This window comes from Oncorhynchus mykiss, chromosome 9 (assembly GCF_013265735.2).
Source record: "Oncorhynchus mykiss isolate Arlee chromosome 9, USDA_OmykA_1.1, whole genome shotgun sequence".
In the NCBI taxonomy this organism is placed as follows: domain Eukaryota; kingdom Metazoa; phylum Chordata; class Actinopteri; order Salmoniformes; family Salmonidae; genus Oncorhynchus; species Oncorhynchus mykiss.
This window is the reverse complement of record NC_048573.1, coordinates 37,074,731-37,088,768: the sequence shown is the minus strand read 5'-3', so window position 1 is coordinate 37,088,768 and position 14,038 is coordinate 37,074,731. Positions and strand designations below refer to the sequence as shown.

The window sequence follows — 14,038 nt, the reverse complement described above, 5'->3', positions numbered from 1 at the left end:
ATGAAGTGCTTTGAAAGGCGGGTCATGGCTCACATCAACACCATTATCCCAGAAACCCTAGACCCACTCCAATTTGCATACCGCACCAACAGATCCACAGATTATCTCTATTGCACTCCACACTGCCCTTTCCCACCTGGACAAAAGGAACACCTATGTGAGAATGTTATTCATTGACTACAACTCAGCGTTCAACACCATAGTGTCCTCAAAGCTCATCACTAAGCTAAGGACCCTGGGACTAAACAGTTCCCTCTGCAACTGGATCCTGGACTTCCTGATGGGCCGCCCCCAGGTGGTAAGGGTAGGTAAGAACACATCCGCCACGCTGATCCTCAACACAGGGGCCCCTCAGGGGTGCGTGCTAGTGTAGGGCATTCTGGCTCTTTTGGCTGCCAAACGATTCTTTAAAAAAAATATGTTTGCGATAGTCAAACTATAGTAAAATATGATTGGTGTTAAAGCAATTCAAATTAAATTATTAAATGAAATCATACTCTACCTTAACCACAATGTATTTAAAAATGCATTGGTTTGTTATGAAAAAGGATGCTATTAAACATTTGCATTTAAAGTAAAGTAACCTTTTAATGTATATAAACAAAGTGCATATAAATCTAACCATTCAAAACAAATACAGTCTGAAGAGCATAATAGAATTTTGCACCATATCTGTCACACCCTGACCTTAGTTTTATGTATTATTTTGGTCAGGTCAGGGTGTGACGAGGGAGGGTATGTGTGTTTATCACTGTCAAGAGTTTTTGTATATCTATGGGGTTTTTGTATGTCTAGGTAATGTAGGTCTATGGTGGCCTGAATTGGTTCCCAATCAGAGGCAGCTGTTTATCGTTGTCTCTGATTGGGGATCCTATTTAGGGTTGCCATTTTCCATTTTGGTTTTGTGGGTTATTGTTTATGTGTAGTTGCATGTCAGCACTCGGTCGATATAGCGGCACGGTTGTTTTTTGTTTGTTAGTTTGTTTATTTATTGGTCTTTCTTTATTAAAAGAAGAATGTATTCATATCACGCTGCGCCTTGGGGGGGGGGGGGGGGGGGGGGCATCCAGAGCCGCCACCGAGGTTAGATGCCCACCCAGACCCTCCCCTACAAGTTCAGGTTTGCGGTCGAGAGTCCGCACCTTTGGAGGGGGTGGTACTGTCACGCCCTGACCTTAGTTATCTATGTTTTATGTCTTATTTTGGCCAGGTCAGGGTGTGACGAGGGTGGGTATGTGTGTTTTTGTGCTGTCGAGGGTTTTCGTATACCTATGGGGGTTTTGTATGTCTAGGTAATGTAGGTCTATGGTGGCCTGCATTGGTTTCCAATCAGAAGCAGCTGTTTATCGTTGTCTCTGATTGGGGATCCTATTTAGGTTGCCATTTTTCAATTTGGTTTTGTGTTATTGTCTATGTGGAGTTGCATGTCAGCTTCACGTTAGTTTTGTTTCTTTGTTCGTTTGTTTAGTGTTTTTCCTTCATTAAAAGAATGTATGCTTACCACGCTGCGCCTTGGTCTCATCAATATGACTAACGTGACAATATCAAAGAAAAATGCAGCATCCCACTTAACATTAAACTGGTCCCTCTTTTCTCTTTATTGCCATGTTATAAGCAGCAGCACATAGCAATGCTGACCATATTTTGCTTTTGAGCTTTGCATTCAGAAATGCAAGCTGCCTCACCTTTTTAGGGGCTGATGTGGATTCTTCTCTCAATTATTTGTTCTGCTTTTGAGAATACCTGCCACTATGCAGAGTCTCCCCGTCATGACTTTAGTAAGCCGTGGGTAGACAGAGGCCTTGTTCTTCCACCAGTTCAGAGGATCTGCAGATCTGTATTTGGAAGGGCTCCTCCAAATAAGATGGACCTCCATTATGGCATCTGCTGAGAGATTCCTTCGTGCTGCATCCCCAGTTGCTCTCTTGTCAAACAGCATCCAAACCCCAGACATTTGTGGCACTACTGCTGGTGCTTCTGCTCCATCTGATCACTTCTTCCTGGTGCCTGAGCCAGCTGACTGCTGGGGCTGTCCTTCCCTGCTGCTGAGGTTATTCTTTGAAGAGCCTCATCAATCGCTCTGGCATCACTGAAGGCTAACTTCTTAAACCTGGGGTCAAGTGCAGCGGTTTCTGATAGCATGTGATTATATTCCATTCTGTGGAACTTTCTGTCCATTGATTAACATGGGCTATTGCTATAATTTCTAAAACCTCTGTCCTCCATGATCGAAAATGTCTGGAAATCTGTGGCAATTTTAGCCAATGCAATATCAATTTGGCCTTGTTTTGCTACAGACATAGACTTCGGCATAAACTGTTCCATAGAAGACTGTGTTGCTGTGGGTTGCGGAGTACGCCTACTTGACTGAATGGATACATCTCCACGTTATCACTAGCAGGCCTGCTAGTTTCTCAAAGCTCCACTACAGCTAGCTTCACAGTTGGGTGCACAGTTCCCATATGCCGGTGTAGGTTGTGCGTAGAACTGGCTTTATATGAGATATTGTTTTGGCAAATTCTACACTGTACTCTAACATTGTCTACATTATTAAAATGCATCCAAATGCTACTTTGTTTCCGACTCATTTTCCAGCTGTTTTCATAGCTGTCCTTCCTCTCTCTCCTCTGCTGCTAAGTGTGTGACTGTGAGTGAGTTGGCTCGGCCCTCCCTCACGCATCTTTGGTTCATTGGTTGACACTGCGTGTCTGATTGACAGGAACAACAGGTGAGGCTGTTAGTCTGAGCAGAAAGTCAGAACGAATGTGTGTGCTTGAGCATTTAGGCCTATATTATTTTTATTTTTTTATTCTTTAAAATTAGTTAATTCTATTAATATCTTAATTTTAAAAATAAATTGAATTAGGATTTTCTGATATGCGAGCCGGCTCCCAACGTTCACCTACAAGAGCCGGCTCTTAGAGCCGACTCGTTCGTGCTCAGTTCCCTCCTGTACTCCCTGTTCACCCATGACTGCATGGCCAAGCATGACTCCTCCATCATCAAGTTTGCAGACGACACAATAGTGGTAGGCCTAATCACTGACCACGATGAGATAGCCTATAGGGAGGAGGTCAAAGACCTGGTAGTGTGATGCCAGGATAACAACCTCTCCTTCAATGTGTTAAAGACAAGGAGATGATTGTGGACTACAGAAAAATAAGTACTGAGCATGCCCCAATTCTCATCAACAGGTCTGTAGTGGAGCAGGTTGAGAGCTTCAAGTTCCTTGGTGTCCACATCACCAAAAAACTATCATGGTCCAAATACACCAAGACAGTCGTGAAGAGGACACAACAACACTTATTCCCCCTCAGGATACTGAAAAGATTTGGCATGGGTCCTCAGATCCTTCTACAGCTGCACCATCGGGAGCATCACCGTCTGGTATGGCAACTACTCGGCCTCCGACCGCAAGGCACTACAGAGGGTAGTGCGTACGGCCCAGTATATCACTGTGGCCAAGCTTCCTGCCATCCCGGACCTCTATACCAGGTGGTGTCAGAGGAAGTCACAACAAATGGCCAAGGACACCAGCCACCCTAGTCATAGACTGTCCTCTCTGCTACGCCAAGCGGTACCGGAGTACCAAGTCGAGGTCAAAAAGGCTTCTTCACAGCTTCTACCCCCAAGTCATAAGACTCTTGAACAGTTAATCAACTGGCTACCCAGACTGTTTGCTGCTGCTACTCTCTGTTTATTATCCATGCATAGTCACTTTACCTCTACCTACATGTACATATTACCTCAAGTAACTTACTTTTTTTTCCTAAAAGTTTATGTTAACTTTTTGAAAATATTAATATTAATGGACCAAAATACCAACAAATATTCAAATTGACAGGTAGATGCAGAAATGTCATATCAGCCTTTGGTGCCTGGCCTTAAAGACATCCTCCAGCTATTTTTTTTACTTTAACTTTTGTAAAGCGATATTCAATGTGTAAATACAGTATAGTCCACACACTAAATGGTAAGAAAATGTGTTTTAAGCCCAACTGCAAACTTCATGGAGTAGGGCATTCAAGGAGTTGGTCTGATGGGAATCTGTGATGTCATCGGCCTTCCCCTTAATTGAGGAACAATAGATGAGCAATAAAGAACAAGAGAGGAAAGCCCCGCCCCCCCCTCCCCCACTTATACTATGTCATGTGCCTTTTGTTAAGTCAATCACGTGTTAAATGAGGTGAAACTGCACTGCCACTTTAAAACAGCTCCTACTTCTCAAGTCACTCCCTTTGTGTCTCAAGTCACATCTGACTCTATTCTCCATACAGTAGTGTACTGATTTTGACCAGAACTTAATTTAGGGCCCTGGTCAAAATTAATGGACTATATTGGGAAATGCAAGGTATTTGAGAGGCAGTCTGGAGCAAGGAGCAGAGGTACACCATGCAGGTTCCTCTGGGCATTAGTGAACTGAATGGACCTTCACAGCCAGTTAGCTCATGGGCTCAGGTTATTAAAGAACCAGAGACGGCCTGTCTGCCAGGCACAGCACAGCCCAGGCTGAGATCACAGTCCTGCTCTAGACAAGAGAAAAATCTATGTGCTTGTCTCCGATGCGGTCACTATTATAGTATGTAGTCAGTCACGATACACATGAACAAACTGTGGGTGGATAGACTTGACCTGCACTGGACAATATCCATGGATGCTGGCAAGTGGACAGTGGGGGCAAATGTTTTATCCAGTTACAAAATAGCACTGAACAACACATACAACACTTGTATAGATTTGTACAGATGTGTCTATAACACAGTTTCTTAATCCAGTGAAGCCTGACTAAGGGGATTTCTGAAAATGAAAAATCTTGCCATATTAATTTCGTCTCTATAACCTTACAGAAAAAACAGGCTTCTGGCAAAAGTTGTGGCAAATCCTTTGCCAATTTGCTGCAATAAATTATGCAGAGATTTTGCATACTACAACAGATCAATAGTATAGAGGAAGTTTTCAACAATGTGCACACAAAAACAAATGCTGGAGCCATCCATGTCATCGATTTGTCGTGGGAGTGTCCCTAAAACAAAGCCACGAATGGCACCATATCCCCTTGTCTGTCATTTAACCACGACAAGGTGACTGGGAATATGGTTGAATACAAACAGTCCAGTTATTCCCTCTAAGGCAATCAAGCAGGCAAAATGTCAGTACAGAGACAAAGTGGAGTCGCAATTCAACAACTCAGACACAAAATGTTTATGGCAGGGACTCCAGACAATCACAGATTATGAAGGGAAAACTAGCTACTTCGCGGACAGCCTAAACACTTTCTTCGCCCGCTTCGAGGAAAACACAGCGCCGCCAATGCGGGCCACCGTCGCTTCCCAGGACTGTGAGCTCTCGTTCTCTTTGGCCGAAGTAAGTAAGACATTTAAGCGTGTTAAGCAAGGGGCACTGGGTTTGTACCTCGCCCTGTGCAACTGGGTCCTAGACTTTCTGACAGGCCGCCCCTAGGTGGGGAAGGTAGGCAACAACATTTCCACTATGCTGATCCACAACCCCACATGGGTGCATGCTCAGTCCCCTCATGTACTCCCTGTTCACCCATGACTGCGTGGCCACGCACATCTCCAAATCAATCATCAAGTTAGCAGACAGCACAGCAGTGATCGGCGACAGTGTCCAGTCCAGAGCGTCCGGCGACAGTTTACAGACCGGAACCTCTAACGACGGGCCACAGACCGGAACCTACCACAACGGGCCACAGACCGGAACCTACCACGACGGGCCACAGACCGGAACCTCCCACGACGGGCCACAGTCCTGAACCTACCACGACGGGCCACAGTCTGGAACCTACCAAGACGGGCCACAGTCCGGAACCTACCACGACGGGCCACAGTCCGGAACCTACCACGACGGGCCACAGTCCGGAACCTACCACGACGGGCCACAGTCCGGAACCTACCACGACGGGCCACAGTCCGGAACCTACCACGACGGGCCACAGTCCGGAACCTTCCAGCGACGGTCCCCAGCCCGGGGTCTCCAGCGACGGACCCCAGCGACGGGCCCGGGGTCTCCAGTGACGGTCCCCGGACCGGGGTGTCCATCGAGCATCCCCAGCCCTCAGTATAAAGAAGTGGGGCGGCGTCCAGAACCTAAGACGCCACAAAGGTTAGATGCCCACCCAGACCCTCCCATATAGCTTTAGGTTTGCGGCCGGGAGTCCGCACCTTTGGGGGGGGGTACTGTCACACCCTGACCTTAGTGTTCTTTGTTTTCTTTATTATTTTGGTTAGGTCAGGGTGTGACGAGGGTGATATGTGTTTTGACCTGTCTAGGGTTTTTGTATGTTTATGGGGTTGTGTTTTTATGTCTATGGTTGCCTAGATTGGTTCTCAAGGCAGCTGGTTATTGTTGTCTCTGATTTGGAACCATATTTAGGCAGCCATATTCCTTGGGTAATTTGTGGGTTATTGTCTATGTGTAGTTGCCTGTGTCTGCACTTGTTATATTTATAGCGTCACGTTCGTTTTGTAAGTTTGTTTAGTGTTTCTTCGTTGTTATTAAAGAAGATGTATTCACATCACGCTGCGCCTTGGTCTCATCGTTATAACGAACGTGACAAAGAGCCGCAGAGATCATGTGATATTTTCTTCTTGAGTGAGAAGATTTGCAGGAGAGTTTGATTATTGTGTGTAGGCTTTTTAGCCTTTGTCCTTTTCAAGTTATGGACATTAGATGGGCATAACATGGGTATAATAGTTAGAGTTATTCACCAGCACAACCTACTTTTGGGTGAATCATCTGGAATTACAATATACAACGGCACAATAATGACAATGTAAATGGGGAAAATGACTGCATTCGTCAAATAAACACAAGTGCAAAGATTAATATTGGAATGTGACAGCAAGCAGCCTATTTCAATAAAGTAAAACAGCAGCTAGATACAGATTGAAGCGATTTGGAATTCGTTCTAACGTGAATCAGCAGCTTAATGAAATAGAGGCGCAAAAGTATTCCTGACCTCATAAGTAATTTGCTGAAGTATTCAGAGGGCAAAGAAAGTTTTTGTTCCGCCCCTATCCTCTCTCAGTTTTCAGAGAGCGCTTGCACATCCCCCTTCTCTTCAGAATGCACTCAGCTAACTTTGGGCCAGCATACAAGATACCGGTCGCACACTGACAGAACTGAGAAGTAAGGTAAAGAAAAACTTTTCAATCACTGCCTCACTGCCTTTGCACGCTTGTTTGTGAGAATGTGTTTATGTGCTAACCTTATAAGAGACTGCATGTAACATGTAAAAAATTATGGTTTTCCTTTCCAACATTTCTACCCATCAGTTATGTGCATGGCAGGTTATATTGACATTTAATTCTCCACATAACTAAGAACATTTCAGGATTTTATTTATCCTCTATTAAATTATGCCTATTTCACTTTCACACTTAACGTTTATTGTTAAAACACAGAGAGAAAAATGTGTTTAAGTCCTGTTTCCAATATCAAATTATGGAGTATTCTCAGCCCTGAAGTCTATTGCTTATGTCCATTTGTATGTAATGACAAAACGTAAACAGTAATATTTGTTAAAAGTGATTTGGCTCTATGTGAGTTTGTGCACCTTATCAAACCTCAGGCTACTGACTTTATTACATTCAAGTCATTATTCGCAGCCTAGCAGATAGGCTGACATTATCTTGTATGATATCTTTAAATCTTTACACCAGTCAGAAAATATAGTATTTAAAAACGCGAAGATAAACATTACTGTTGAGAACTTTTCCTGTTAAATCACATGACAACAATGTTTTCTGTATCCTGGCTCAAACTCCTTGGTACTAGGAGAGGTACATGAGCAAACCATGTACACAAACATTGTTTGGAAAACCTTGGAATTTTTTTTAGCTGATAGAAAAAAAAAACGATAATTTGTTTCATTTAAATAAACTAATCTTACATAGGTCAGCAAAGATACAGCGGCTAGATGTGTCTTCCATTCACTTTATCCTCTTATCACAGATTATGATAGTGGTTGTGAGTGAGTGACACATGTTTATACAATTAGTTTGATTCGCCCAGACCCAACTTTCTTTTTCTTTTTTTTGAATCTCACTGTCAGCTGTGGCAGACATAGGAACTCTGAGCCTCAGCCTTTGATGCAGTACATCATGCCATGTCGTTGCATGCCATGTGCTGAATTCAACATCATTAAAACACCAAACCAGTGGGGCACATGCCAGTCAAGACTGTGAGACCTGTTAAAATGATTCCTTATCCACTGCATACAAAGCCATCATTGACTGTCTAAGTGGTGCATTCGTCTGTGCTGCAGTCCTTCTCATTCTGTGGTCTGGTATGATGAAGTGAGAGAGACGTAGCCCCAGATGTGCGAGAAGTAGCCAGAACCAATGTTTTCCTTCCAGTTGGATGTCTAATGGCTCTCAAAAACGTATCATTTGAAGAAATGTTGAATTTGGAAGGGGGGGGGGGGGGGGGGGGGGTTGTAATATTTCATTTAGAAAACCTCTGCAATTGGCTGTGACTGCCATAACCTGTGATTGGTTGACTTTGACACAGAGGGGTTGTGCTAGTGATAGAATCCTCACTGAAAGGAAGTGCATGGTCCCCTACATAATCAGCACTGAAGGGCAAATTTGCGCCAAGATAATAGGATTCCTCAACACAGAGCAGCACACCATAACTCTATATATAAACTCAACATTCTCATTAAAATATAGTCATGGAATCAGGACATCATATGGCAGGATTATAGTATTTTGAATATGTTGATATAGAAAACAGAGGGACTGTATGAAGAGTTATGAGTTGCTGCTGGGAGTTTAAAGACGTGTCAGTGCAGGCTTCTCCATACAACCAACGCACACATAGAGCGTGAAGGGTGTCTATTGAGGAAAATATACCATGTCAACACTGGGTGACTTTTGCCCTCCCAAACTGCTCCACCACATGTTGGAATCCATGCACCAGCAAGCTGTTTCTAAGCATTATGGGGGCAATGAGTCTGGGCTGTTGTGCTATGTGTGTGTCTTTTGAGTCTAACACTGTTCATATTCCTCAACTGGGTTAAGCTCGGTGTTAAAGATTAGTCAAATGTTAGGAATGGATCTAATATTTGTTTTAAACACATCATGTTTCACTTAGAACTGGAATGCATTTTGAAAATAAAAAATAATCGTACCAACAGATTTCTTTGATTGAAACGTTAGTGTTTCTTAGGACTGGATCAAGCACACGAACAGTTGGGGGGAAAAACAGGAAAAGTGAAATAGAAAACACCTGGTTTTCAATATATTCTCTGATTTGTAGTCCCATCACTGACTTGGATCGCACACACGAGTTTAGAATTGGCTGGATATGGATCACTGCAAATATTGTTCAGTCTCCGTACAGTAGTGTAAGAAATGCATCTTATTAAAAGTTACAGAACGTACTTCTTAGAAAGGACACATTTTGAATTGCAGATTTGGAAAATATCTGACACTAGCAACCACATTAAGCCTACTGTAGTGCATGAGCTTCGTCCTCTCTTATCTGTGTTATTCTGTGTGTAGGAGCTGTCAGGTACAGTGCCTTTCTTTTCTAACTTTGGACGGTTTGTCTAGGGTTGTCCATATTTCCCCCTATCCCTATCCGGCGTTACCTGTAGCCACATTTCCATACCAATGTAATGCAAACCACAGTATGCATCACGAGCTGTCCTGTGACCAGAGAATGGGCATGGAAAAACATACATTAGCCCAATGGTCAATTTTATTATTGGCCTAATGACAGTAATGATAGCTAGTTTAAACAGTGGAGACTGGTGGCACCCAGTTCAATGACAAACAACTTGGTGATGCCTTGGTGATGAACTTGGTGATGATCTTGTGGTTCTGTCACTACAGTAAGTTGACATAACAGTAATGTCATGTTATTTCTCTTTCATTGTCACAGGTTAAAGGAGGCCATTTGAAATCAAACCTTCAACATCATTCTCACTCCAGGTCGACTGCAGAAGACTGTGGACAATAGTTGTCATTCAATTTTCAACAATTGTTCTTGGGCTCTGGGACTTTTATGAAAAATGAACCAAGAAAAACTGATGCTGTTTCAATGTGTGCTCCTGTTGTGCCTGGGCACCTGTCTAAGCCAAAGGGACTGTACAGGCATGGATTGTCCAGTGTTGGACAACTGCATTGAGGAGGTTTTGGAGAAGGACGCTTGCTGTGCCACCTGCGTTAAAATAGGATGCTCATGTGAAGGTTACCAGTACTATGACTGCATCCACGCAGGCTTCCGGAATGGGAAAGTTCCAGAGGGAGAATCTTACTTTGTGGATTTCGGAAGCACAGAATGTTCTTGTCCACAGGGAGGTGGGAGGATCGGGTGCCATTTCATCCCATGTCCCCAGATCCCTCCCAACTGCATCACTGTCGTGGAACCTGCGGATGGGTGTCCGCAGTGTGAGAGCATCGGTTGTGTCCGAGGCAACCTGAAGTATGAAGCGGGTCACTCCTTCCAGATGGACCCGTGTCAGGTGTGTCACTGTCCTAACCATGGCGGGAGCCTGATGTGTTCTCCTATCCCTGACTGCGACCCTCGTCATATTAAGAAGCCCATGTTAGCAACAACCAGACAGAAAAACATCTCTCTGAGAGACCTCAGCAAACCGCATGACAATAAACAGACAAGCCCATTAGACCCACTCGCCCCCGGTAACACCCTACCTCTTTACAAAGAGGACCCACCTGTCCTGGATGAAGATAAGGATTATGACTACACACTGCCTGACTCCTCCTCTACTATACCACAAGACCTGGTCCAGCCAACAGAATCGACCACAGTGTCACCATCCTATGCTGAGACAAGCTTTCCTACTTATGAGATCTTTAATGACCTGAGGCAGGAGCTGAGAGAGAGACTGGGAACATATGATCAGGAGACAAGAGAGGAGGTGACTGTTACCGCGGATCCCCATCACATGGACCAGACCACCTCAAAGGCCCAGGGGGAGTCAACAACATCAACAGCATCAACAACAACAACTAAACAGGAAGTGACTTCAGAGAGCCACAGGCATCAACAGGAAGTTGTTGACCGGGACAGCAGGCATCACAGAGATGGTGACGTAGTAATGAAGAGTGACACTTCGAAGGACATCACACAAACTGTCAATAGTGACAAGGGAGTGAGACACACTGGCCACCACAAACACAGAGACAACCAAAACAGTCACCACCATGATGGCAGTCGTTCATCCCAAAGCAACGGGTGGCACCATGAGAAGCACCTTGAGGAGCATCTTGAGGAGCAGCGTGAGGAGCCCACAAAGCCCCAGAGTAAACTTGACCAGGACTTTCTCGCAGTGAAGTTCAGCCCGACCAGCAGAGCTCCTGTCATGAGGGAGGAAGGAGACCAGGCAGCCAGGAGACAGTCCCAGGTCCTCTTCAACTACCAGGGCCCAAACGAACAGTCTCGAAACACTGAGGGTAAGTCAGCAATATATGGCCACTCTACCAGTGCCTAAAATAATAGTGTGCTGCTGATATTTTTGTATTCATTTTTTATAATTACTGTACTTGTATTTAGGGTAATCAAATCTCCTACAATGTCCTCTGAGACCTAGTTAAAGGCCATACATAAAAGCAGTTCTTTCATATGCATTTTGTTCATTAAAAGATAGGAACCACATTCATCCAGTGTAATGGTTTATAAATGTGTGCCTGTGAAGACAGTAGCCCAGTGTAAGAACTAGAACCTCAGATGATGTACTGCCCTCCTTCTCTTACATCCTATGACATTCTTAATCAGTCTATATAGTAGCTGCGAGCTGACACTGGTCCAGTAAAAACTAGGCTTCACGGAAAGCATACGGTCTCTAGACAGTGAGCCTTCCACTTTTCTAGAAAGTTCAACTTCATTTTATCAAATAGAAATTCCTTAGGATAACCTCGCAATAAAGGACTACAATCGAGTCATCTGGAGAATTCAGGGATTGTTTCCATGTTTGCGTTAATTCAAACCCAAAGTGACAGATACAGTAATGTGACATCTTCCTTGTGGCGTCTTTATCAGGTCTTCCCTCTTCCCAGTAGCCTCCTGAACACCCAAATGTTTTTATATTTTTAAAGTGTATATCAGATAGCTGCAGTGAAATGTGTTGTTTTACAGGGTCAGCCGTAGCAGTACAGTGCCCCTGGAGCAAATTAGGTTAAGGGCACATCAGCAAATTTTTGCATAGTCACCTCAGGTATTTAAACCAGCGTCCTTCGGTTACTGGCCCAACGCTCTAACAGATAGGCTACCTGCCACCCACTCAGTTTCTGTAGATTCTGTAGCAGTGTCCCTCGCGTACAATCATCAGTAGGCTCAGCATTAGCAGCCCTCCCCAAGGCATAAATACTGTACATCGAGAGGAGCTTCTGAGATGGAGAACAGATCATGAAGAGACTAGCTAAATGTCTGGAGGATGGGTTAAGAGTACAGTATTCATAGAGCAGGGATCATCAACAAGATTGAGGTCAGCGGGCCACCAGTTGGGTTCTCTATAATAGAGAACCCATCTCTGCTTTGAGATTGGGGTTGTTTGTAACACACATATTCATAGGTAATACCTGTGATTGTGTATGACCTCCAAATGACCACTGTAAGGGGCCTCCAATATGTTGCATCATCTTCTCATGAAATCTAGGTTTCCCACTGGAAGAAAAAATCCTCAATCAGTTCTTGAGATTCCAATAGGGTTTACGGGTTTACCTTTCATAATATCCACAGTACTACTATGGATTACACATAATAGGATTTCAGTGTACTGCACTAAAATGTAATAATCTCCTCCTGATTTTAGCACTGCCACAGCTACTGAATTACAGTACAAACTAGGTCAGAGCTATAGGAATTCAGACTCTTGCACTATACTGTAAGTAGGTAGTGTGTGTGACAGTCAACTGTGGATTTTCCCAGCTTTGACTAGCCACCCTTCTTTACTATACTATAACTGTTGAGACCTGTTGGGATTTTTTTCTGCTTTCAGCACTTGTCCTCCATAGGAATGTATAGTGTATGTATTAGCTGTATGGGGTGTTTCTTTGGGAGTTAGCATGAGAGATACCTATCACGTACATTCCATGCAGCAAGGATTCATGAGAGCGAGAAGATTGAAATATGCCAGGTCATTATTGGCATTGGTGTTTACCATTCACACGATTTGTTTATAAAGGCAAGGCCAAAGTCAACTTCTCCAGTATGTCTTGTAAGTGCCTATGAGTTAATATCCCCCCAGCTTGCCTTGGATGCAGTGCGACACATATATTTGTTGTGACAGATGCCCTCAGCTGTTTTTTACGCTGCATATCTGAATATTAGGGTATGATCCAAGAATGAAATGGTAGATTACTGTTGCTTCAGAGTAGGTTGACAGAGAGTCTAAGTTCATTCACGTAAATGTCTGTCCAGCACACTCTGAGTATCTCTGTCCCATTTGGAGCAGCTCATTCCCAGGGGCAGTGGAGACAAAGATGACTAGCCTGGCTACTGTCCAGCCCCCTGGGTCAAGCTGACATTGTTAAGGGTCAGAAGTCATGGTCACTGGGTGAAGGGAAAGAGGGTCCAGCATGGTGACATCCTTAAGGACAGGAAGAGACTCAATCGATAAGGTCCCTGAGTTATGCCTGTTATCAACCCCCATTAGGGCAGCTTGCCAGAGTCATTCGGAGAGGAAAGGAGAAAGCATGCACTGCAAAAACACAAAATATGTCCACTACACATAAACAGGCCTGGTTTCTATTGGAAAGCGGTCCAAGGTAAAGAGTCGAAAACTACCCTGCTCCATCTAGAGTCTGGGCTACGTCCCTCCCTCTACCAACTACACAGTATGGGGATTTCTAGGCACTCCGTGGTGGTCATGGTCGTGGTGGTGTAGGATGTCTTGGGGGGTTGTACTTGAAAAGGGCATAATATGGAAGTGATGAATGAGACCTCTGTTGTGGCCTGATTGCCAGACGATACTCATTGCTCTCTCATGACCCGCTTTGATTACTCTTCTCCCACAAGGCACTGGGCCTCCCAATCCAACCAGTAATCA

At 44.2% G+C, this 14,038-nt stretch overlaps 1 protein-coding gene across 3 annotated transcripts in view; it reads left to right on the top strand.

The window, feature by feature from the left end:
- The first annotated feature begins 6,999 nt into the window (after positions 1-6,999).
- Positions 7,000-14,038, top strand: part of LOC110531988 (fibulin-1) — a 47,471-nt gene continuing 40,432 nt past the window's right edge. For 2 of the 3 annotated variants that reach the window (XM_036987913.1, XM_021615543.2), the window contains exons 1-2: positions 7,000-7,154; positions 9,910-11,444. In XM_036987913.1, coding sequence (XP_036843808.1) covers positions 10,040-11,444 — 1,405 coding nt within the window. In that variant the 5' untranslated portion in view covers positions 7,000-7,154; positions 9,910-10,039. The remainder of the gene's footprint in view (positions 7,155-9,909; positions 11,445-14,038) is intronic. The other variant, XM_021615544.2, reaches the window with a different exon arrangement.